The sequence below is a fragment of the Protobothrops mucrosquamatus genome, unplaced genomic scaffold (assembly GCF_001527695.2).
Source record: "Protobothrops mucrosquamatus isolate PMUCROS unplaced genomic scaffold, P.Mucros_1.0 scaffold1634, whole genome shotgun sequence".
Lineage (NCBI taxonomy): Eukaryota > Metazoa > Chordata > Lepidosauria > Squamata > Viperidae > Protobothrops > Protobothrops mucrosquamatus.
Window position 1 is genome coordinate 51,971 of NW_015387793.1, and position 25,631 is coordinate 77,601.

A 25,631-nucleotide genomic window follows, 5' to 3' on the forward strand; every position below is an offset into this window, starting at 1 on the left:
ACGGCGGGCGCTTCTGCGACGTGCTGCTGCGCGTGGGCGACGAGAGCTTCCCCGCGCACCGGGCCGTGCTGGCCGCCTGCAGCGAGTACTTCGAGTCGGTCTTCAGCGCGCAGGGGCTGGGCGGCGAGGGCGGCGTGGCCGGGGCGCCGGAGGGGGGCGCCGGCGAGGCGGGGGGCGGCCCCGGCGGGGGCCCCGGTTCCGGCGGCGGCGGCGGCGGGGCGCGCGAGCTGGAGATGCACACCATCAGCTCCAAGGTCTTCGGCGACATCCTGGACTTCGCCTACACGTCGCGCATCGTGGTGCGGCTGGAGAGCTTCCCCGAGCTGATGACGGCCGCCAAGTTCCTGCTGATGCGCTCGGTCATCGACATCTGCCAGGAGGTCATCAAGCAGTCCAACGTGCAGATCCTCGTGCCGCCCGCCGCCCGGCCCGACGTCATGCTCTTCCGCCCCGGCGGCGCCGCCGACCTGGGCTTCCCGCTGGACATGACCAACGGCGCCGGCCTGGCGCCCAACGGCAACGGGATCGCCGGCATGCCCGAGGACGAGGCCACGCGGGCCGTGCTCTCCGCCGCCGCCCAGGCCTCGCTGCCGGTGCTGCAGGGCGTGGACCGGCTGCCCATGGTGGCCGGGCCCCTCTCGCCGCCCCTGCTGGCCTCGCCCTTCCAGAGCGTGGGCGGCGCCGGCCCCTCGCTCGGCAGCAAGCGCGGCCGGGGGCGGCCCCGCAAGGCCAACCTGCTGGACTCGGTCATGTTCAGCGCCCCGGGGGGGCTGCGCGACGCCGGGATCCTGCCCTGCGGCCTCTGCGGGAAGGTCTTCACCGACGCCAACCGGCTCCGGCAGCACGAAGCCCAGCACGGGGTGACCAGCCTGCAGCTGGGCTACATCGACCTCCCGCCGCCGCGGCTGAGCGAGAACGGCATGCCCGGTCTGGATGACCCCGAGGCGCCCCGCAAGAGGAGCCGGACGAGGAAGCAGGTGGCCTGCGAGATCTGCGGCAAGATCTTCCGGGATGTTTACCACCTGAACCGGCACAAGCTGTCCCACTCCGGCGAGAAGCCCTATTCGTGCCCGGTGTGCGGGCTGCGCTTCAAGAGGAAAGACCGCATGTCCTACCACGTCCGCTCCCATGACGGTTCGGTGGGGAAGCCTTACATTTGCCAGAGCTGTGGAAAAGGTTTCTCTAGGTAAGAGAGAGGCGCTGCCGGGTTCAGAGATGCTGAGGGCCAGCCCCCCATCCTCCCCCCGCACCTGGCTCCCTCTGGGCGCCCCCAGCCCCCCGGTGGGGGGGAGGCAGCAGGTTGAGGGAGAAAGGCAGGCAGTTGGAGGCCCACCCCTCCAAACTCTGTTCCCCCTCCCCAAGGCATTCTCAGTAGGACACCTATCTATCCACCCACACCAGTAAAGCAGATTACATCACCTCCCAGCTCTTCAGGGAGGGGTGAAGCCATCCAGGTGTGCAGGGACCTGCTGTGCTGGAGGGGGGGGGGCTCGGCTTGTGTCTCCTGGGCCCTTTTTTATGGCCTGTGGGGGCTGTGTCCTGTGTCCAGTTAGGGGTGTGGATCTAATGCAGGGGTAGTCAACCTTGGCTCTTTTATGACTCGTGGACTTCAACTCCCAGAATTCCTGAGCCAGCCACGCTGGCTCAGGAATTCTGGGAGTTGAAGTCCACGAGTCATAAAAGAGCCAAGGTTGCCTACCCCTGCCCAAATGCCTGAATTTTGAACATGTGACCGTGAGGAAAAATATTTAAACCAGGGGTCTTCAAACTTAGCCCTTTTATGACTCGTGGACTTCAACTCCCAGAATTCCTGAGCCAGCATGGCTCCGCATGGAAAGCTCTCCATTTTCCCTCAGCGTGGCTGGCTCAGGAATTCTGGGAGTTGAAGTCCACGAGTCATAAAAGAGCCAAGGTTGCCTACCCCTGATCTAATGCTTTGGATTCTATTTTTGGAGACAGACTCTCTGCCCCCCCCCCTACAATGCCCCTTTTCAGAGTAGCACCCAAAGCTCAGCCTGCTTCTGGCACCTGCACAAAAAGCCTTTGATAACTCACTGCTTTGCCCCCTCCTCAAATGGTGCCTATTCTTCAGTTAGTCACTGCAGGGGTTCTCAACCTTGGCAACTTTAAGACTTGTAGACTTCAACTCCCAGAATTCCTCAGCCAGCTTTGCTGGCTGAGGAATTCTGGGAGTTGAAGTCCACAAGTCTTAAAGTTGCCAAGGCTGAGAACCCCTGAGTTAGTGGCTTCCACAGGATTGCAGCCTAAAGAGGAGGGAAGCATCTTCAGGATTGCCCATGGTCCACTGCAGGGATGTCCGACCTTGGCGATTTTAAGACTTGTGGACTTCCATTCCCAGAATTCCCCAGCCAGCTTTGGAATTCTGGGAGGCTTGGAATTTGGAATAATGCTTTAAGTTCCCAAGTCTTAAAGTTGCCAAGTTTGGACAGCTCTGGTTTACTGGGAAAAAGAGGGAGGGGGGGAATTGTCATTGCCACCACTCCCCCCTAAAACAGGCCCCTGTCCTTCCTGTTTCTCTTTTTCCAAGGGTGCTATTATGGTTTGCACACATTGGCTCAAAGGTCACGTTTCCCAATGGTTTCTCCTGAGTAAAAGTTCAGATTCGGATTGCTCTGCTTGGGGGAATCATCCATGTTTTTACAGAAGAGCTCCTGCTTTTAAATTACTACTTGGAGATTCCTGGGCCCTCTCGGCCCTGTTAAGGTGACGAGAGCAGATCCAGGCAAGGGGACCAGCCTGGCAGGCGGCTTGGCAGGACCGGCTTTTGCTGGCGTCTAAAGGGAGAAAATGACTCTGGCCAAGTTCACATTTCAGACTGAGCCTAATCGGATTTGGGACTTGCATGGGGTTATGCAGTCAGCCAATCATAGTGTGATTTTCTTCCACTTCAGGTTGAGGGGTGGGCAGCAGGCCAAAGCAGACCCCTTGCCCAGTCCACAAACAGCTCTGAGTCAGGATTGCTGATACGTTAAGGGGTGGCCAAATCTAGGCAGTTGTGGATCTTAAAAAAATCCGGCTTTAATTAATGTCCTCCTGTCTTGCTTGATCTGAGTAGCTCAGATCGTTGGTTCAATTCTTTGAGCGCCACCTGTCCAGGCAGGGCAACAAAGCCCCCCATGCAGGGCCCTCCCCTTTAGGGACAAAAGAGCCTCGTTGAGCCTGGCAAGAGCCTTGTGTGCATCTGCCTAGGAGCGGGCAGTCAGAATCTGTGCCATAGCCCTGCTTGGCAGCCGGCGGCCTTAGGAACCTTTTCCAGGTGGCCCAGCCGCTATATTTCCTCCTAGCGTGCCTGATCTGCCTTGGCACAGAGGAGCTTGAGGAAAGATGGCAACTGGGGCACCCTGTGACCCGCACATGCAAGGCTCCCCTTTCTGAAGAGTCCTCAGCATCTCAAAAAGTGCCTGGCACCCCTCTGGCCTCAGTCTGAGTAGCATCTCTTCCCAGACCTCCCTTCATGACCCAACAGTCACAGAGATGGACGTCGTCTTCCTTTCCTGGCCGCCCCCACTGCCTCTGCAGAGCGAGGGGTCCCTTTTCCTTCCTTTGACCAAATGAGCGTCGGGCACTGCCTCTGGTCAGCCTGGGTTTGGCCTGCTTTCCTCAGATGCAGCAGTGGCATTTCCAAGAGCTTGGTGGCAAGGGGCGTAGCCTGGCACTGGGCACTTCTCTTGAGTCACCCACTGTTGGAGAACTGAGATGGGAGCAGCTCTGTGCCTTTAGCCTGGCATCTTTGCGGCTCGTTTTAGGCTGCTCAGTGTCCACAAGAAGGCTCTTGCGTCAGCCTCTTTGAGGGCAGCCCTAGAGATGAAAGTAAGTGCCACTGAGTTTAGCAAGGCTTCCATCCAGGTAAGTGGGTTGAGGGTTGCTGTCTTTAGAAGAAAGATGGAGGGGGGGGGTAGTTGACATTAGCCAGAGTACAGCAGCTCTGCTGAGGTGCCTACAGCAGTCCAGAAAATCCCACAAAATGTCAACATGCTTCTTTTTTTAATCAGAGGTGGGTAGAATGTCTACGAGGTTGCCACATCTCTTGAGCTTTCCATATTGCATGATAGGCAAGGCTCAGGTGATTTTGGCCAGGGGTCTCCAAATTTGGCAACTTTAAGACTTGTGAACAACTCTGGCTAAGTTATACTGGCTGGGGAATTCTGGGAGTTGGAAGTTCACAAGGCTTAAAATTGCCAGGTTTGGAGACCCCTGATTTGGGTCTTTGTGCATGAGTCTACCTGAGATCTTGATGGTGAGATTCCTGTCTTTAATCTGAATGTTATTCTGTAGTGCCCATGTGTGATCTTGCCTTGTGGCACAAGCACCTGAAGGGCTCACTGTGGGGAACACTGTTATGGCAGGGGTCTCCAACTTTGGTAATTTAATGACCATGCTGGCTGAGGAATTCTGGGAGTTGAAGTCCACAAGTCTTAAAGTTGCCAAGGTGGGAGACTCCTGCTGTAAAAGTGTCCCCCATAGTGAGCTCTTCAGGTGTTATGTTCCATCAGGCAAGATCACACATCATGACCAAAGAATGTTGGACCTCATGCTTTTGCACAAAATCTGCCCCTTTTTGGCAAGCACAAAGGGTCTTCTGGCCCAGTCTTGCAGCTCAAACTCAGAGCAGGATGGGGTCTTCACCAGCTTTGAACATGGGGTGAAATGTAAGAAGCAGCAAGACCATAACAAGCAAAATCCTTGAAGATTTCCTGAACTTATAGAAGTGTTTCACCACTTCCAAGTTCTTCCCCAAGGTGCTCTGAAGGTCTGTCTCCCAGCAGAAAGTGATCACTGTCAGCTTTGATCATGTTGGTCCCAAGGAACTACAAGAGAGTAAGCTTCTACTGAAGGGAGGGAGATCTTCCTTTGAATCTGATGGCTAAAATTGCACTGTGTGAGAAGAATCCCAAACGCTTCATAGAGGTGATGGTTGTGAAATCTCATCCTAATAAGTGAAAACACTTCCTTGGGGCTACTAGTCTCAGACTTGTTGGGCGCCGTCCGGCCACCATCCCTGCTTTTCCCAGGAACGTGTACAGCCCCCACGTTTTCTGACTGAGATCTCCCAGAACCCTGTTTCTGCCTTGTGCTGGTGCATGGAGGCCACTGAGTCCAGGAATGGCCACTAGAAGGACCAAACGGCCTCTCCAGTACCGGGTCCATAGCCCACCTGCCCTTGCCTCAGCTGAACTACAGCGCCCACGGGTGAATTCCACTGAGCTGCACTGGGGGGGGGATCATTTCATTTCCAAGCAACTTCTGGTTTCAGGCCAGGCCTTCTTCCCACTTTTGTTCCAACTTTTCTGGTGATGCTTGGAAAAGAAGAAGCTTGTTTGTGGTTGTGTTACCTGCTGAATGGGATCTGCAAGCATTAAGTGGTCTGTTCAGGTGGCCGTCCTATCCACACCTCCCTGCTGGTGTGTCCAGTGGATGTTGATGGGTGAACTCACCGTCCAGCAGAAGGACGTGGCCTGGCTAGTCTAGCCAGGCATCAGATCCTGCAGGAGCAAATTGCCATAACCGAGTTGCTGTTTCACCGAGTGACTCTCCAAGCCACACAATTCTCCATGCTGTTTATCTTCATGGAAGCATCCCAGAGAATTCCACTATCTTATCCTACCTTCTGACAGCTCTTCTGGATCCTGCAGTCGCATGAGGGCTCCTTCAGAGCGATGGCACTCAAGACCGTTTGTGGAAGATTTCAGATGTTAAACAATAATTATAGAGATATATTTTAAATCACAAATGAAGGTGATTCGTGGTTTAGGTATTTTAAATCCTTCAAGGTGCTGTTTGATGCTTAAACATACAAAGGATTGTCACTTACTAAATCTTAAATGGATAATACGTGCGTAAGCTTGCCTGTGAGCTGTTAAAAAAATAGCAACTTTTTTTTTTAAGATTCGGAGAAATAAATTTTTTTTTTGGGGGGGGGAATACCTTTCTGAAGGTGATCTGCAATCCATGCACTTCTTAGATGTAGAATTTATTTAACCTAGGTCAGGGGTAGGCAACCGTGGCTCTTTTATGACTCGTGGACTTCAACTCCCAGAATTCCTGAGCCAGCTGATAACCAATTTCTAGATGTGGAAATATACTGTACATACACTCAGAACCCCTCCTTGAGGGGGGGGATCTAGGAACACAAAATATAAATAAATAAGTAAACATAAATAACAATTAGAAAAGGGGTTCTAATGTGGGGGGGGCAGTTCTGCTGCAGAGATTCAGTCGCTGCTGTTCGTCTGGCAGATGATAAGCAGGGCTGTGTCCCAGCCGTCCGTTCTCCTCCTGCCTGGATGAGAGTGAACCACACAGAAGGCAGATGGGTTTTGTCCATGAGGTTCTCCTGCTTGCTATTGAGGGGACCCGAGTTCTGTAAGGGACCCTGGGCTGGACCATTAGATTGTGATGTTGGTCTTTGGTCATGCAGGCCCAGCTCAGGTAGCCGAGAGGTCTCATTTCTGGCTGCGGCCCTGCCTGGAAGCCACTGGTGTCTTGGAAGCCACTGTGCAGTTCCTGTTCACTCAAGGCACGATGGCCTCCTTGCTCCTCAGGAGCTTGGCGGGTGGGCAGGGTCTTTGTAAATGCGGTGCCTCCCCACCTCTGGAGACAGCCTTGACCAGAGTACGGTGGTTGAACTTTGCGTCCAAGGAATAAGCTTGCAGACTGAGTCACGCTTGTACTTTTTTTTCTCTTCAAGGCCTGACCATCTGAATGGGCATATCAAGCAGGTGCACACCTCAGAGAGACCTCACAAATGTCAGGTAGGTATCCTGGGATGGGGCGGAGGTGTTCATAAGGATAAAACAGAGCATGCGCTTGCAGTGGAGGTGGAGCCCTTGTGTGGCCGTTTCCTTGCAGTGGAGTCCAGAGGCTGTTGGACCTCTTGGCCGCTTCCTGAGGTTGTCTTTGGCTTCTCCAGCTGCCTCCTTCTTCCCTGGAAGACCCTCCCCCCCCCCCAGCCTTTACAGCTTGGCTTTTCCCAGTTAGACACTGGGGTTCCCGTTCCTTTGTCTCTTCTGCCTGTCCACCAAGAGCTGGCCATAGTTTGAGGGCAGCGCTAACCAGCCCCTGAACACCATTTCCTGGATGCACCCTCCCCCCCCCCAAAAAACAGCCTTCAGAGCATCACGTTGGGAATGGGTTGCTTCTTCCTTGCTTTCTCTCGGAGGCTTCTTGTAGCTGAAGCAGAACAGGAGTAGGCAAAGCATATGCAGAGTTTTCCTTCCAGTGGCCCAAATTTGTTTGCAATTGAAGTTTAAAACACAGAGATAATCCGCTGAAAATAGAACTTTGTTGTACTTTTGATTTAATAGGATTTGAAGGGGAAAAAAACCTCCTTCCCCTTTGCGCTACAACCAAAGCAATTTACAAACAGTGAAGTTCTTGTCCAGCTGTCAGGATGCCCCAGGGCCTTACTGCAGCTGCAGGGGTCTTTTTCTCTTGCCCACAATTGTGCAATCTCCCCTCCCCCCATTTTCTCTCCCCCATGTCACGCATGTTGGGCCGGCCTTTCCAGCCTGGATGCTCTCAGGAGGGTGGGCTTCGGCTCTTAGAACACCCCCCCCCCCAGCGTTGCTGCTGCTGGTGGAAATGAACTGGGATTAAAGGGGATTAAGCATCCTCTGAACATGGGTTGCGTTTTGGGATTTGTTGGCAGAATTAATAATGCAGGTGGTCCTTGATTTATGACCATTTGTTTAACGATGTTCTGAAGTTGCAACAATGCTAAAAATGTGGCTTATGGCCTGTCCTCAGAGTTATGATGGTTGTACCACCCCCATGGTCATGTGACTGCAATTTGGGTGCTTGGCAACTGGCTTGCATTTACAAGGGTTGCAGTGTCCTATGGCCACATTATCACAATTTGTGACCTTCCAGGCTTCTGACCAGCAAAGCCAGTTGAGGAGGCAGCTTCACTTAATGAAATGGTCCTAAAATTGGTTCCAGTTACATGATGACCTTCTTAGCAACCACGTTGCTGGTCCCAATTGTCATAAATTGGGGACTACCTGTAATAGATCCCAAACCAAGATGGGGAGGTCTACAAGCTGCAGGTTTGGGGGTCTCAAAAGAGCCCAAGCTGAGTAAAGTTAGAAAAGGGGAAATTATTTTAAGCAGCTGTGGGGTTCGTAGCATATTCTGTTAGTAATGGGCGGTCGCCATCCGATGTCGCAGCCTCAGTCAGTCTTCTGGAATCAGCCAGGAATAAGGGAGAGAGGAAATCACCCCCCAGCAACCCTGCAAATGGAAAAATAGATAAATCCTTTTAATTTGGCTCCAAGAAGGTTGACAATGTTAAATGCAAGCAGGTGTCTTTTGGGAGGAAATTGTCATGGGAATGGTCTGCAGATTTTTACTTGGTGGAAGTGGTGACCCTTTCCCAGGAAGGGCAGTGGGCTTTTTGGGGATGGGGTTTGGCCTTGAAAGATGCTGAAGCTGGCATGAGTCAAGTTGGAGGACGCCCACCATCTTGCCTGTTTGGGGTGGGGGGTGGGAGTGTCAGGGCTAGGCTCAGTTGTTGTTCCAGGTTAGCCGATTTCGATGTTTCTCTTTCTGGGAATTGCCAATCATCACAAGCAATGCATTAGACACAACTGCAAAAGCTGTTCCTTGCCGTTGTCATCAGCTGTAAATTCAGCGACAGCCAAGGGGGTCTCTTGATGCAGATCCGCTCTTTCGGGGAAGTCCAAAACAAGCTGAACCCCGATCCTAGCAGCATCTCCATCTTGTCTGGACTTATCCTCCGTTTATTTGCCTTTGTTCAGGCCTGGCAGACTTTGGCAGCATCAGGAAAATCAGCTGCTTCCTTCCAGATGTGGGGAAGAAGGAACACAGCTGGGTCTCACCCCATTCAACTGGGACTCGGCCTTAGGGCTCCACTAGTCTCACGTAGATGTTCACAAATGCTGGAAACAAGCTGGTGGAGCATCACAGAGCAAAACTAGGCAACAGTTTCCCGTAGGGGGTATCGTAATCCAACAGGAGAGATGGGCTCATTGTAAAACACCGCCCCAGTCTCAAGACTGCCAGGGGGTTGAGAAGCAGGATAACGTGCTTGATGGGACTGAAATCTTGGGAGGTCCAAGAACAGGTAGAGCTGAAGTCTCACATTCAAATCCCAGCACAAGTTACCTGAGGGAGTACCTGCATGATCCTTCAGGTGCCCTGAAGCTGTAAGGCCCCTGCATTCTTAGTCACTTAGCCAGAATTAGGATGTTTGAGATCAGCCATGAGATTCTCCAGCTAAAGGGAAGTTTTCTTTCACAAGGGTCTTATTGCCTGCTTTTGGCGGGGACCCTTTTTGGCTATTTGGCTATTGTGGGCGCTCCATCACTGGGGTTTTTTAAGAAGAGACTGGACAGCCATTGGTCCAGAATGGTAGAGGATCTCCTGCTTGAGCAGGGGTTGGACTAGAAGACCTCCAAGGTCCCTTCCAGTTCTGTTATTCTGTATTCTATTCACCTGTTGATGAGCAAAGGGCAAGCTCTCCTTACCAGACCCCCTTTTTTCCTCCTATCCAAATTTTGGGAGGCACCCCCCCAAAATGTCCTGCCTAGCTAATCAGCCAGCCCCTGTGACTATGTTTTTTTCCTTGTTGCTTCACACCCAGATGTGAGCAGCGCTTCTGTGCTTAATATAGAGAGCAACCCAGCTGTTTGCAGCAGAACAAGCAACAGCTGGTAGCACCAGGTGGGCTGGGTCTGGAGGTCGCTGGGTTGGGAAAGACCGAGATGGCCGTGGATAGCCACGCCTGGGGAGTCTACAATGTGGCTGAGAGTTTGGCTGAATGATTGGTTAAAAAAAAATATGTCTGATATTTTATTCTTTTTTTGCTTCTTTGCTAGAATACCTTGTTCTGGTATATGTAACAAGATATGCTAACAAAAAAATAATTAAGTTTGCTTCTCTTAAGAAGCGACAACGAAAAAAGAAATAATCTAAGTTTGCCTCTCTTAAGAAGCGACAAATATATTAAATTGCAAATTATACTGTCAGCATTTTGAAAGGTATCCTTATTGAAGTTTTTGGTGATTAGTAAATGTACTCGCAATTGATGAATTTATTTATGTCATTATATTTTTATGCCTGATAATTGGCACCTTAGGAAAGAAACAAAGCATCGTCCTTAGGCCTCGGTTCCCCCTCCAGTTCTGTCTTGGGACTGTCTTGATTTCAGGTCCTCTCAGAATCTGTCCAGCTGCAGTTTCTGACCAAGGCAGTTTGATCCTCTTCTGCAGAAAAGATGCTGTGTGACTGAAAAGTACAGCCACAGTTTAGGAAAGTATGCTTCCTTTAACAAGAGGAGCTGAGATCCAAACAGAGATGCTTCCTGCTTGCTTTCCATCCATCTGGCCGCTCCCTTGTTCAGAGGCCAAGCAGTTCCCAGAGCAGCCGGCTGTTGTGACTGATGGATGTGCGCACATCACAATCACAGTTCAGTCCTTCTGAGCCCTGTTGACTCGAGAACAGAAGCTTCTTAGGGGGGGCTGGTTCAGACATTGCAGCAAAGCTGTTGTTTTGGGGGTAAACCTATCCAAGGGTGGAACTCCCCAAAGTGGCTAGAGAAATGGGGACTTATACAAGAGTACCCAGTTGGTGGTCTTCTCCCTCTCACTGCCCTCCGCGTGCACCTCGTCCCCTCTAGCCAACGGGGAGACTCTGGAGAGGGTGGGTTGTGAAGACTGATAGTCTTCCCCACTGATGTTGATGTAGGAATTAGTCTTCATTTTCTAATCTTTCTTACTTCCTGCCTATTAGCAGGAAAATTCCAGCTTCCAGGGGATAAACTCAGAGACCTCTACATCCATAGAGCAGTTGAAACTTCAAGAGGTATTTCTTAAACACTGTTTATTGTTTAAATATAAACACACTTCTCTTTGTTTACTATATTTGCCATGCTTGACAGGAAACTACTGGACCTTTTATTTATTTACCACTGTTGTTAACAACAGTGATCTCCTGTAATGTTTTTCTCTTCTTTAAAAGGCATTAACGTTTTATGGTTTATTTTACATTTTCCGGGTCTTGCTTAATAGCTGACCTCTGCATTTTGGATCTTATATTTTGGCTTCTCTTAAAATTTAATTTTGACTGGGAATAAGCTGTGATTTGGCATCAGGAGATATGAGCCAATTAAATGTTTTAAGGACTAGTCACTGGGAATTTCTCTTGAAGGAGAGAGGGAAATAAGTTGGTGGGACTTATGCAGACCTCCCAAACTCTCCCAAGATCCTGGTGGGGGAATCGCTTACAAGTGTAGGACAAGAGTCACCCTGTTGGGAATGGGCGGCTTATAAATTTAATACATAAATAAATAAAGCGATACTTTTCTTCCTTTTGCAAGTAGTTCCCAACATACTGTACTACCATTCGTTTGATGACTATTAAAAGTTAGGACAGCACTGAAAAAGTGACTTATGACGGCTCCTCGCACCCCCCACCGTTGCATCATCCCCATGGTCACATGCAACTAGCTTGCATTCACAATGGCTGCAGCATCCCTGGATCACCTGACCTCCATTTGCGGCTTTGACCAGCATGGGCAATAGGGAAGCCAGCAGGAAACGTCACAAATCATGATCACGTTGTCGGAACCATGACACGCGTGATGTTTCGGTTAACAATTTGCGTAGTGACTGCAGAAAAAGTCATCCCTAAGGTGCTTTTTTCACGAGGCAACTGGACTTTCTTGTTTTTCTTTGAAGACATTTCACTTCTCATCCAAGAAGCTTCTTCTGCTCTTCTTGCATGAGAAGTGAAACATCTTCAAGGAAAAACAAGGAAGTCCAGTTGCCTCGTGAAAAAGCACCTTTGGGATGACTGTGACCTGAATGATGGAGAATCTCCATAGACCTGCAGAAAAAGCAGCAAAATTGGATGGGGTCATTTGATGACTGCACCATTTAGCAACTAAATTTTCCCGTTCCGATTGTGGTTGTTAGTTGAGGATTACCCGCATGGCCACGATGATAGCCATAATGCAGCTCTGCCACGTATAATTGATAGGCTTTTTTAAATGACCAACAGACTGGTAACTTTCCACTGGAATCACCGCCTCTTATTTTTCATGGGTGACGTTGCTTGACATGGGAAGCCATCGCGAGGAGGAGGAGGAGCTTTCACATGCAAATCAAGAGAGATGCTTTGGGGGGGGACACTCCTATGCCCCCCCAAAAGCTGTTTCTTCTTCAGATCCAAAGGGCTCCACTTCCATCTGTTGTGAAACGGCACTTTTAATAGGACCTCCGAACCCCTGGAATTCCTCCTGAAATCTCTGCTTTCAGTTCCTCTTGGTGTTTTCGCCTGCGTGCTCTTTGGCTCAGTGCCAGGTCTTCCCTTCACTTACCTGAAAAGGGTGTCACCTTTTGGCTTTCATCATTTGAAATCCCAGAATCCTTTCCTCGTGCAACGTTAGCAGTCCAGGCTGCACCCACTTGTGTTGCAGACACAAATGCTATCAGTAGGCCTCGGTTCTCCAGGAGCAGGGCAGCACCCTCAGCTGAGCTTCAGAAGATCCTAAGGCAGTGTTTCTCAACCTTGACAATTTTAAGGCATGTGGACTTCAACTCCCAGAATTCCACAGCCAGCATTGCTGGCTGTGGAATTCTGGGAGTTGAAGTCCACATGCCTTAAAATTGTCAAGGTTGAGAAACACTGTCTAAGGCTTCTCTTTGATGCTGGGCTACCAGGCTTTGCTGCACAGCCCTCCCCTTTTGTGCCCTTGCATCGTGTGCCGCAACATGAGCCTGGCTGGCAGTGCAGCTCCTCCAGGGGCAGAATTGTTTGCCCAACAAAGACCCCTAAAAGTTCTGGGAGACCTTCTGATTCGAAGGAGAGGAGCTCGGGCGGGGAGAGTTTTCTGGCTGCAGGGTTGCTTCCCAGATGGCCCTTTGCCCCCCCTCCCCCCCAAGAACCCCTTGGATTGTTGAGGCCACCCCAGTTCATGGGGTGCAAAGTCCTGAGCGAGGGCAAAGGGATTGCCACGGTGGCCACCCAAATCGGGACACATTGATATTGAGATGTTAGGTTATCCTCAATTGATATTGAGATGTTAGGTTATCCCTCAAGTATATGTAGTTGTTTTCTGGGCAACTTTATGGAAGAAATCAAGAAAAAGAAGGCCGTTGATCGTGTGCCCGTGGGAAATGGTTTGGAGATGTTTCCTTCATGGTCATCCGCTTCTTGGCTTCCCTAGTCTTTCCTCTCTGAGCAGAAAAAGAAAAAAGTAGACCCTTGAGTAACCATCTCTCACTAGGGAGGGGCCCTCTCCGATGGGTTGAGTCAGCCGTGATGCAGCCAGATCTCATGGCTCAGACTTGGTTCTTCTTGCTTAGGGCAGCCCTGGTCATCCTTTGACCTTTAACAATTGAGTGGTGGGTGAGTCTTGCTGAGTTAGGACCCTGCAGCCTCCTGGGCAGATGAGGCAGAAACAGGGCTGTGGCATAGTTTGGGTTTGGGCATTGTGGGGCTATATGGGCCCAGCCAACTGCCTGGCTCAAAAACCTGTGGTCAGGCAACCCCAGCAGAACCTAGTCCCTTTCTGCCCCTGTCTGGCTAATGTGCCTTTGCTTCCGTCCACAGACCTGCAACGCTTCCTTTGCCACCCGGGACCGCCTGCGCTCTCATCTGGCTTGCCACGAAGACAAAGTTCCCTGCCAGGTCTGTGGGAAATACTTGCGGGCTGCATACATGGCGGATCATTTGAAGAAACACAGCGAAGGACCAAGCAATTTCTGCACCATCTGCAACAGAGGTAATGGATCTCCTGCTGCTGGTGGGGGTGTGTGTGGCTTGATTCAAGCTGATTGATGTCTGAGGAGGAGGAGGAGGAGGAGGAGGAGGAAAGCAACTCTTCCATTTAACAAAAGGATGTTCCTTTTGAGCTTGTTGTTTGTTAACTCTGAGGCACAAGAGACCCCCAGATTGGGCTCTGCACCCCCTCTTCCATTGCTGCAGCCCTGGTGCTTCTGAGCACTCATTCCAGCCTTCCAGGCACCAGGGGTCAAAGATTAAGTGTCTGGGTATAGAGCAGGGGCCACATGTGCACGCTCCCTGAATCATCTCAAAAGAGGAGGACCTGGGCAAAGGGGGGGAGGAATCTGGGGCTCGGCCACTGGCTTCTCACTTCTTCTGGGTGAAGCTGCGCCCGTTCTTCCAAGCAGAAACACAAGGAGTCCCAGAGCACAACATTTCCAAGAAGGTGAATGGGGCTGGCATGGGGGAGAGGCACCCCACAAACCTCCCAGTGTGCAAGGCAAACAAGCCCTTCTGCCAAGGGAGGGCATGGCAGCAAAGTCCCTTCCCAGGTTTCGCAATGGACGGGTGTTTCGCTCTGCAAGGTGTGTCTTTCTCTTACTCAGAAAAGCATCCCTTGAGCCCTGGAGAATCTTTCCCCAGACCACATTGCAGCCTCAGGGCCATGACCTACATTTCTAAACATGTGAACCGGTGTTGGCTCTGTTCTGTGATCCTTCCCCACCCTTTTTTTCCATGGGGAGTCCCTCTGGTTTCAGTGAGCATGCGTAAGAGTGCAGCCGTAGTCAAAGAAGAAATTATTAAGGACTAAAGCCATTTAATTCTTAAGATGGCTGGGTTTGGATGTTGCAAGTAAAGACTGTGAGTGATATCAGCGGTATCAGCTGTGGGTAATATATCCCGGAAGGGCAAAATGATCTTTCTCCAAGAATCCTGCTCCGTTTGTGGGGCTGTGATATGCAAGAAAAGCAGAGCTCTGTAATTTAGTAGATGGGGGGAATGCTGTAGACATAGTATACCAGGAGATTAGGAAAACAGCCAGAAAGTCTCGTAATTTTCTCCATAATAAAATGGCAATGTATGAACTGGACCATACTACCGTGACATAGATAATTGTACTTAATGGATCCCCTTCAGTTGAGGGACATTTGGGGGTGGCCCTGTGCTTTATCATGGATTTGGATGGGAGAGTTTGCAAAGTTTGTAGATGACACAGAACTGGGAGGGGTGGATAAAAGAGATCAAAGGGAACAATTCAAAAAGATCTATCCAGGGCATTCTAGTATCTAACATGATCCTGCAGTGCAGTGCAGATGCTAAAAAAAAAGCACATGGGATGCGTTAGTAGGAGCAGAGAGCCAAGATCCTGGGACCTAATTGCTCTCTTCTACCCAGTCTTGGTCAGATCCCACTTGAAGTATTGTGTCCAGTTCTGGGCACCACGATTCAAAAAGGGCACTGTTGGCAAATTGGAACAAGTTCATAGGGAGGCTACAAGATGAGGGAAGGTCTGGAAATACCTGAAGGATTGTCACTTAGAGGAGTGAGTAGACTTTGTTGCCTCAGCAGGTAAGACCAGAACCAGTTTGTTAAAACTACAGGGAAGAAGGTTCAGGTTGGACATCCGGAGGCTCTTCCTAAGTGCACAAACTATCAGCTGCTCTGTCCAGTGTGTGTTATCCTTTTCTCCTTGCTGCAGGCTTTCAGACAGAGACTGGATGGTTGTCTGTCAGAGATCCTGCACTGAAGCAGAGGATTAAAGTAGAAAACCAGGGAAATGAGGGGAGGGGGGCAAAAACAGGAGTCCCGTGAAGGAAAAATGAAGGAAGTGGGGATGATTAACCTTGAGGAAACATGCCAGAGAAGGAGAAGGACAGCATTCTACTAAAAAGCAGAGGAAACCACCCCATATTGTAGAGCTGATGCTGGGGAATTCTGGGAGTTGAAGTCCAAGAGTCTTAAAGTTGCCAAGTTTGGAGAACCCCTTTGTAGAGGACATAGCTTCATGGGCTGAAATTGCAGGAAAGTTGATGGTGGCTGATTTCAGCAAGAGCTTCCCAGGCGGGAGACCCATTCAAGAGCGGAACTGGAGATTGGGGGTGGGGGGCATTCAGCCACCACTCTGAGTGAGGCTGGGCATCCTTGTCTTCGGATGCACCTTCTGGTTGGATTTGCTGATAGTGTTCGCTACTTGAGGTTAACGTGCAAGGAGCAAGATGGAAGTCCATCTGGGGAGGCTGAGCAGGGAGGAAACGGTGGCTAAAATGGGCTTTCCCAAGGCTGATCTGTGGTGGAAAAAGCTGCCCGGAGACACAAGTGGCAGGGTGGGTTGCTTGCTGGACATGCAGAGACAGCACGTTGGTCATTTTCCATCTGGCCAGCCTCTTGCCCTTCTGGTTTTCTGGTTGAGGAAGGTTGAGGCTGGTTCTTCTGGGTGCCCCCTTAGCTGCCCTACCAGCTTGGACCCCCTCCTATGGGCCAAACACCCCAAGGGACACTGCAGAGGCACTTAGCTTGAGGAACAGGCTCCAGCTCTTCTGGCCCCCTTGGACTCCAGTTCCAGTCTAGGTGTTGCCCCCCTGGTCACCCCATTTCCCTCTGCTGTGCCTCTTCCAGCACCCACGCAGATGAGTTGGCACCCCCTGCCACCTGGTTGGCACAGGACCAGTCCAAAGACGCCCAAGTCCCCAGTCCAGCTTCCTTCAGCTGCTGTTCTGTGTTTGGGCTGGATGGCCACGGAGTGCCACACAGCTCCGGCTGCTGGTTCTCTCCCCCCCCCCCCCTGGCATGGGGCTTGGTTGAATCTGGCAGCTTACAGAGAAGGCCACTTTAGCCTGGCGCTGTGCTTTGCCTGCGGGGCGGGCCATGCCAGCCCCCCCCCCAGGATGTCCCCCCCTTAATTGAGATAGAACAGCCTCTAGTCCTGCAGCTGCTGAGAGAGGGATTGGTGTGCAAGGACCCCAGAAGGATAGAAAGGGGGGGGCTGGTGCAGTGGTGGGCTGGGCCTTGGAGACAGGCGCCTTTCTCCCCACGGGGGGGGGCTTTGAGCTGCTTCCAGGTCTTCCAGCTGGGCCCCTCCTGCTTTCGACTGAGCTTAACGGGCTTCCTGGGCAGAGATCCGATTTGGGGGTGGGGGGTCTGCTTGTCCCACAGATGCTATTTTCCTCTCCTTCCCCAGCAGGGGAAAATGCCCCACCTCTGACCTCTGAAGGAGACTTTTGGCCAGAAACCTGGGGCAGGTCTGTTTCGGGAGCCAGGTGTGCTTGCCTTGCGAGTCACACCAGATTGTGCATTTTAGGGTAGCATCACACAAAAAGCCTTCGCATTCGAAGCCCAGTCAGAGCCGTCCCTTTCCTTCAAAGGCCCTGCAGATGACAGAGCAGAGGGGGCCCTCCCGTGCCCGCCATCTTCACCCACTTGGATTCTGCCAAGAGGGCCCTGGGGGGATCCTGGCAGAGCTGGAGCCCAGCCACGCGCCCTGGAAAAAAGGGAGAGGCTGCCAGTTATCTGGGCCTGGCAACCCTCGATCCCCCATTTGCAAGCAACTTTCAATGGCTTCCCTCCATTTCAAGCTCAGGAATGCGGGAACACGGCAGTGGAGGACTTGTTGTGGTTAAAAACAAAAAAACATTCAAAGGCCCTGAAGTTGGGCCCACCCGGAGGTGTGACTGGCCTCACCCAACCCGTTGGCAGCTCCGCAGCTCTCCCCTCGCGTTCAGGAGCACGTTTTGCAGGCCCAGAACGGGACAGGAGCCCCCCTCCCTCAGCCTTTCCCCTCCGGCTGCCTCCGGACTGGTGGCTGGGATTTCCTGGAGCTGCATGTTCCGGAGGGTGGGCTCAGGTCCAGCCTCTGCCCACTCGCCCCCAGGGCAAGGCTAGGCTCTCGCCTCAGGAGCCCCCCCGGGTGCCAGGGCTGCAGCTGCACTGAGCGGGCACCAGAGGGTTGACAGAGAAAACAACACATTTTCTTGCAGTGTGAGAAGCAACAGCTTCTTTCTTTAAGTTGACGTACATTCACTTAGTGACCGAAGTTACAACGGCACTGAAAAAAAGTGACTGTTTTTCACCCAACTGTTGCAGCCTCCCCAGGGTCACGTGATCAAAATTCAGGCCCTTGGCAACGGATTCATATTCGTGACGGTTGCCGTGTCTTGGGTCGTGGGATCCCCCTTTTGCGACCTTCTGTCAATGGGGAAGCCGGATTCACTTAACAACCATATTACTATCTTAAGTGATTCACTTAACAACTGTGGCAAGAAAGGTCGTAAAACGGGACAAAACTCACTTAACAACTGTCCTGCTTAGCAACAGAAATTTTGGGCTCAATTTTGGCCATAAGTCGAGGAGTATCTTTACTTGCTAGCTATATCTAGCGCATCTGAGGAAGCGACATTTTGCATGGGCAGCGCAGAGGCAGGCAAGGCTACTTGGAACCATAAAGCTTGTTCCACAAGCCACGTTAAACAGCCGGTCAATTTTGGTCAGTTTCCAACCACGGTTTCTTGTCCTGCCTCTGGTGCTTTGGAGAACAATTTGATCCTCTTTGGCACCATTTTTCTACCTTGCCTTCAAAATACAGCTAATCCTCAACTCATTACCATTCGTTTAGTGACCATTCAAAGTTACGGTGCCACTGAAAAAAGTGACTTCTTGTGACTGGTTTTCATGCACCGTTGCAGCATCCCCGTGGTCACATAATCCAAATTCGGCTGTTTGGCAACCGTCTTGTATTCCCAACGGCTGCCCTGTCCCGGGATCCTGCGGCCACAGTTTGTAACCTTCCCAGCCGGCTTCCAACAATCCAAGTCAATGGGGGACGCCAGATTCACTTAACAACTGCAGGGATTCGCCTAGTCCTAAAATGAGGCACAACTCAATAACTGCTTTGCTTAGCAATGGAAATAGTGGGCTCCATTGTGGTCATAAATTGAGGACCGCCTGCAAAGGTGAGTTCTGAATCCGTTCCTTAAAAGAGGTCCAGCCCAATCCAGAATTTCTGCAGTGATCCTAGCAAAGTGGAGCCTTAGCAGGCACGTCCCCCTCCGTGGCCCTGAAACGGCAGCCGTCTGGAGACTTTCTGTGCAATCACAGTTTTCAGAGCCAGAAATCAGGGTAAAAACTGCTAGGTAATACTGTCTTGTTTAATCCGGGAGCCCTGCGGCTGGTAACATTAAGTGGCTTTCTCTCTCAGGAAAACAAGAAGAACTCTTTTTTCTTGATCTTCTAAATGTAGGACTCGGCCTGGTTTTCTCCACTAACAAAAAAATAAATATAAAGACCTGAGAATGGCGTGTGAGCTGGGAGCCTCTTGGCTCAGGGCAGAGGGTCCATCAACCTTGGCAACTTTAAGATGGGTGGACTCCAACTCCAGCTTTGCTGGCTGGGGAATTCCAGGAATTGAAGTCCACCCATCTTAAAGTTGCCAAGGTTGAAGAAGTTACCAGGGTTGGGAAATATGGCTTCAGGGTTAGAAGGATCTGGGCTCTGCCCCTTATACTCTCAGGCGTTGGCATAGAGAAGGGACCCCCAGGAAATGCCAGCAAGACGTCACCAGAGGCCCTTCTGACCTTAGGAGCACACTGTCAGCAGGAGATAAGTCCTCCTTTGATGGGAGTGGATGGGCGTAGGGCGACTCTCGTTTTCAAACTCCACCTGGCTCTTCTTGGGGGGTCTAGTGGTGTTTGACCAACAACCATCTGGAGAAGGTGGAGTCTTCTGAGTCTCATCCCTGCCATTCCCCACCTGACACCCCTGGTGTGTCAGGAGTTGCAGCTTTGCTGGTGGGGAATTCTGGAGAAGTTGTCCTGTCCTGTCTGGTGGGATTCAGGTTAGCAGATCTTCCTTCTCCAGGAGATTTTTTCCTCTGTTCTACCAGAAGGCATCTTCTTGGTCTTGATGTGTTGGCCAAAGTTGGCCAGACATTCTAGGTTCCTCCCAGAGCAGAGCAGACTTGAGTGTTTAAAGGTATGCCTGGCCTGGGGTTTTCTGGAAGGGACACAGATTCTAGAGTCCTGGCTTGTCTTGCCGCAGCATCTGCTGGGCCTGGAAGCTCCCCTCCTCTCTCTGAGCTTGGTTGTTTCCTTGCACTGATTTGCTTAACAACTGTGGCAAAAATGAGTGTAAAATAGGGCAAAACCCCCTTAACAACTGCTTGGCTTAGCAATGGTGATTTTGTGCCCCATTGTGGTCATAAGTGGTAATGAAAGTAACATCAGTGCCAACACTGATGGTGTTACCTCGTTGGGTCATGAAACGTCTGCAAGAAAACAACAGAGCTCAGAGACCACCCAGGATCCTCGTTTCAGCCCTGAGTGCAAATATTCTCCTTTACCGGCTGCCCTCATCATTCCTGGGCAGTTTCCCCCCACCAGAGGGGCACAAAGGTTGCTGCCTCTTCCAAGACCCGTCGCGCCAGTCCTGGGAGTGGCCAGAGTGGTCCGAGGGGAGACAGGCAGAGGCGCCTCGGTGCTGGTGGCAGGATCTCATCTCCTTTTGTCTTGTTTAGGTTTCTCCTCTGCCTCCTACTTAAAGGTCCATGTTAAAACCCACCACGGTGTTCCCCTTCCCCAGGTCTCCAGGCACCCGGAGCCCATTCCGAATGGGGGAGCGGCGTTCCACAGCGTCAGGACCTATGGCATCAAAGGCAAGCGACCCCTCCCCCGATCTTGGTGTAGGACTCTGGTGGGGGGGCCGGGGGGGGCGGCCAGGGGCCCTTCGCATGGCTGAGGACAGGACAGAGCAAAGGCCTTAGGGAGCAAAGGAAGGCCGTGCCCAGGCCGTCCAGGGCACCCACCCCCAGGCTCTGGGAAGGGAAGAAGACCCCGCTGGGATTCTGAGATACTGCTGTCTCTAAGGGGGGGGGGGGTCCTGCCTCACTGTCATGCTGGAGAGACGCAGGTCAGCTGCCCCCATTCTTCAGCTCGCCCAGGGCTCGGGGCCGTTCCCTAGAATTGTGTTCCACAGGTTGGGTTTTGTTGCATGGAGAGCAGTTTTTGAAGCACGTGTTCTGATGTTCTCTTTCTGACCCTCAAATCAATGTTTTCCTCACCATGAACCACTGACATTTTCCAGACAAGGGTGTCTGCTCCCCACCTGTCCCAGAACGGTAGCCCAGGAAGCTCAGACTGCCTCCTTCATGCATGCTTCAGACCTCATGGCAACCTTCCCATGGTGGAGGGAAATAGGAGAGCCCTACCCTGGCCCATCTCTGGGGAGGCTACTCAGTGTGAGGACAGCTCAGCCTTCTGATGGGCAGCTTGGTGGCCCCCAGAGAGGCGGTCAGCCCTGGATGTCCGGGAGGCGGTGCGGCACCAGCTGATCTCATGTGGGTGTGCAGGGAGGCTCCTGGGTGCAGATCCTGCTAGCAGTGAAGGCAGTCATGCCCAGTGGGAGTGGGCATAAGGTCCCGGCTTCTGAAGACTGAGAAGACAGTTGCATCGTGCTTGAAGTGGCCAACAGAGCTTCCAGGCTTGGTTGCCCCCCAGGGCTTTTATTCCGAGGGGGAGAGTGGTCCTTCCTCCCCACCCCTTGGTCATGTCTGTGGGTCTGCTGGGGGAATCTGGTTTTGCTTGCTGAGGAAAGCAATTAGCAGTTGTTGTTTGAGGGACCCTCTTCTCCACTCCTTGCCCTCTTCTGTGCCTTCTCAACTGCCTCCCCCATGTGGAACAGGGCTCTAAATCATCTCTGGCCGGCATGGCATCACTACCCATCAGCCCCACCTGTTTTGAGGTTGATGGGTCATGTGGTGAGGTTTCATTCACATGTGATGTTTTCCTTTGGGTGCAAAAAATGTGCTCCTGGGCTGTTCCGCAGACCTGTTGCTCCTGGGCCAGCTCTGCCCTCAGGCACTGGACAGTCTCGCAGGGCCCCTGCCCCCCATGTGGGGCAACGGCAACGAAGGCTAGCCGCTTCCCAGTAGGGCCACGCCCATTCACCATGGTAAATCCTAAGCCAGAGAGACGCTGCGTTCACACATCACATGCTGTACCCAAAGAAATAGACTCCAGGAGACTCAACTGCATGGCCTGATTCAGCCCCCGCGCACGAAGACGGTGGCTGGGATCCCAAACAGGCCAACGCCCTGAGCCCAGACGGCTGGGTGGAGGAGCCGTCAGCTCGGGCAGATGGAAGTAAGCCTTCCGGGTGGGGGCCTGTCCGTGCCTTTCCTGACACGACACAGGGAGGCAGTTGTAGGTGGGGAGGGCTCTTGGCTCTGTTTTCTATTTTATGGGTTACAGAGGTGGGGGGGGAAGTGGGTAGAGCCCAGAGGGTGGTCCGCCTTCTGCTGCATCTCTCGGTGTGCTTGACTTCCAGCCAGAGAAGCGTCTGAGCTTTGGGGGGTCTGCATGCAACACCCCTCTGCGGCTTGCAGGTCCTCACATACGGCTTCTCGTGGGAAGCTACACCTTAGCCTGGGATGCTGCACCTCCATGGCAGACACCGGCTTCTCTATGGTGAATTGGGGGGGTGTTCTTGCTTTCCCTTGCACTTTCACACCATGAACACATCCTCCTTGTCCATAAAGGTGCCAGCAGCTGCAGTGGCTAAGTCCAGGGGATGAGACTTTCACAAACTTATTGAAACATGGTGTGGGATGTTTTGTTGCACGTTGATGACGTTGCCATCTTGAAGGACAATTAGCCCAGGTTTGGAATTTGCCCTGGACTTGAATTGGGCCAATTTAGCTAGCAGCCCCTTGGGGCCATTGTGTGTCCCTCGGGGCCTAATCCAGGGGTGCTCAACTTTAAGACTTGTGGACTTCAACTCCCAGAATTCCCCAGCCGGCCGTGCCATCTGGGGAACTCTGAGAGTTGAAGTCCACAAGACCTAAAGGTTGCCAAGGTTGGACATCCCTGGCCCAATGCTTTGCATTTGCTACTTAAGGTAGCTGTGGCTGCACTTCTCAGCTAGACTACCCCCCTGCCTGGGATAGAAGAAATAGAAGGGGCGTCCCTGGGAAACGGGTGGCCTCCGTCGGATTTGAAAACTGCTGTTTTCTTTCTCTTCCTAGAAGGCCAGAAATGCTCACATTCGGACCAGATTGAGAGCTCAGATTCCTACGGAGACCTCTCTGACGCCAGCGACCTCAAGACGCCCGAGAAGCAGAATGCCAACGGTTCCTTCTCCTGTGACATGGTGGTCGCCAAAAACAAATTGGAGTCAGAGGGGGATAAGAAGTACCCCTGTCCTGAATGTGGCAGCTTTTTCAGATCCAAGTCCTATCTCAACAAACACATACAGAAAGTTCACGTCCGCTCCTTGGGGGCCCCCTTAGGGGACTTGGCCTCTGCCTTGGGGTCCCCCTTCTCCCCCCAACAGAACATGTCTCTCCTGGAATCCTTTGGGTTTCAGATCGTGCAGTCCGCGTTTGCCTCGTCTCTGGTGGATCCAGAAGCCGACCAGCAACCGATGGGGCCAGATGCAAAGTGAGGCGCCTTGGCTCTTAAGAAGCAGCAGTCTGTGGTTTTTTTTTTCTATAGAAGATGGCTGTGAGATACCAGATGCAGTTTTAGAGTGGGGAGAGGTTGACTTAAATTCCTTTGAGGTGCCCACCCTTCTTCCCCTTTCTTCTCTCTCCCAACCCTTCCCAGATGGAGACAGTTTTCAGCTGGCCATCTGCAGAGTCCCTGCGTGAGGGTGGATATGTAGGGGATGGGGGAACCTGAGCAGAAGGCTGGCAGAGACCCGGCTCGGAGACCCCGTGAACAAAAGAGATGCCCCAAAGCTGGATCCAGAGGTTGGAGATGTCCTGCTTCGTCTGGCAAAGAGTCCAGCGCTCCTCTGCCCTTCGGCCTTTCTCTCTGCTCAGGATTCCCACGTTAGCCATCTTGTCTACCCATCCACACATCCCCCGTGGTACCCGGTAGGTAGCATGGCTGTTTCCTTGGAAAGGAAAATCCACACCAGCCATGGTTTTTCTTTAAAGAAGACGGGGCAGTTGGCAAGAAGCAAAGAGATGCCACAGAGATTCCTGGGCTGACCAGAAGGCTGCCCAACACACACACACACACACACACACACACACACACACACGGGCAGGGCATAGCAGCGGCTTCCCAGAGGACCTTGCGCAGGGACGCCTCAGTCGTGGTTGGCTTGTTTGTCTGATCCTCAACACTTGGCCATTGGTTTCCTGTCTCTCTCTCTTCTCTCTTCTCTCTTCTAATTATGATTATTATTATTATTATTACATTTATGATTTTAGGACCTGTTGTAGTGATTTGCTACTGAGATGCCTTCCAGGGCAATTATACAGAGAGCTCTTAAAGCAGCAGTCATGTTAGGATAGGATTCATTTTTTTTAGATGTATCATAATTAAAAACCTTGCCTAGTTGATTGTTTTAAGTCTACGGGATAATATAGTTATGCAAAGTGAAAGGAAGTTGGGGGTGGGAGAAATAAGCTTAAACTTTAAAAGAAGGTCAGAGGGCACTCTTGGTTGGTTGATGCATAAAGACCCCCAGAAGTTTAACATTTTCAATTAGATGATAAAACGTTTTTTGTACCACCAACCTCCTGTGCAAATAGAGAGTTCACAGAGTGATTTCAAAGCAGAAAATAATTATTGGATTGGACTGCATTAAAGAAGTTAGAATGTTACTTTATAAACTTTCTTCTGTCTTTTTTAAATTGTTTATTTTTATTTGTTTGGTGCAGGGATTGAAAGGCGTTTCTGTGCTTTGATTGCCGAAGAGAGACTGTCCTGGTGGGAAGGTGCCATTTCTGATCGCCCCCCCCCTTGGGGGTGCACCCTCCCCCTCTATGCTCAGGGGAACAGAAGGCTGCCTGAGATCAGGCTGGAGGTCCCACTGTCCCCTCCCCCCCACTGCTCCATGCCATCGGCCTGTCATTCCACAGGGGTATATGCCGCCCTCGAGACTGGTTGCCCCAAAGAGGCTGGTCACCAACAGTGTGCCCACCTTCCTTTTAAAAGTGACTTTGTTGCCCTCTCTGCAATTCTGCCTAACCTGGTTTCCTTCCAGGTCACTGATTGAGGTCAACAGCAGCAGGATTAGCTTTAACCGCGGTTTGCAAACCTCCTTCCAATCACACCTAGAGGCGATGCCACGATACAAATGTAATGTTGCTGGGAAGGGGGAGAACCAGGAGACAGATAGACAGAGGTTGGGGGGGGCACAGGCATCCCAACCTCTGGTGAGCAAGATAAGATTTGCTCCAGGCTGGGAGGGAGGGGTCTCCTGGTGGGAAGGAGCCTCACGAGACTAAGGATCTTGAATACCACCAGCCCCCCCCGCCTCTGGCACTTTGGGGTCTTCTCGGAGAGCGCAGATTCCCATTTCCAAGTGGGAAATGTGACCCCTTGGCACGACCCCTTCTTTTGAGCTGAGCCTGGTGAAGCTGGGTGGTGGCAGTGACAATGGCCGCTTGTGAAGGGTGGGGGGGATTGTGGTTGCTGGCAGGGAAAGACATGGCACCAGCACAACAGTGCCAACAGCCAGGATAGGGACCCAACCCCATCTCCCTCTGAGTGGATCTTTGTGGCTCTTCTAGAAGACCATCATGGAGCCCACATTACGGTGGCCCAGGTTACTGCTGATTTTGCCTCATTAAGTGTGAACGAGAGGTGTGGAAGCAATCCCAGCTTTTGGTTGGTGTATGCCGCTGCCACCTTGGCTTGGGCAACCCTCGCAGGAGAGCCAGGCTGCCCAGGTCCCAGAGAGAGTTTGGAGTCCAGGCAAAAGGCAGGGGAACATCAATGGCTGCTGCTTCTCCCTCTCTTCCCTATGCCCAGGCATGGTCTCTGGAGGGCTGCAGTGGCATCTGTAACCCTCTGAATGCCATGGGGTTGCCCAGTCTGTTTGCTGCACCATCTTTGGTACGCCTTTACAGGTAAATTCTGCAA

At 51.9% G+C, this 25,631-nt stretch overlaps 1 protein-coding gene across 1 annotated transcript; it reads left to right on the forward strand.

Annotated features, from left to right (window-relative positions):
• Nucleotides 1-5: 5 nt before the first annotated feature.
• PATZ1 (POZ/BTB and AT hook containing zinc finger 1) lies at nt 6-23,237 on the forward strand (the record flags this gene model as incomplete). Its single annotated transcript, XM_029285411.1, has 5 exons — nt 6-1,186; nt 6,710-6,773; nt 13,594-13,765; nt 20,273-20,410; nt 22,778-23,237. Coding segments are annotated over 5 exons (1,974 nt in total), but the record flags the coding sequence as incomplete, so codon positions are not given.
• Between the last annotated feature and the right edge of the window lie 2,394 nt (nt 23,238-25,631).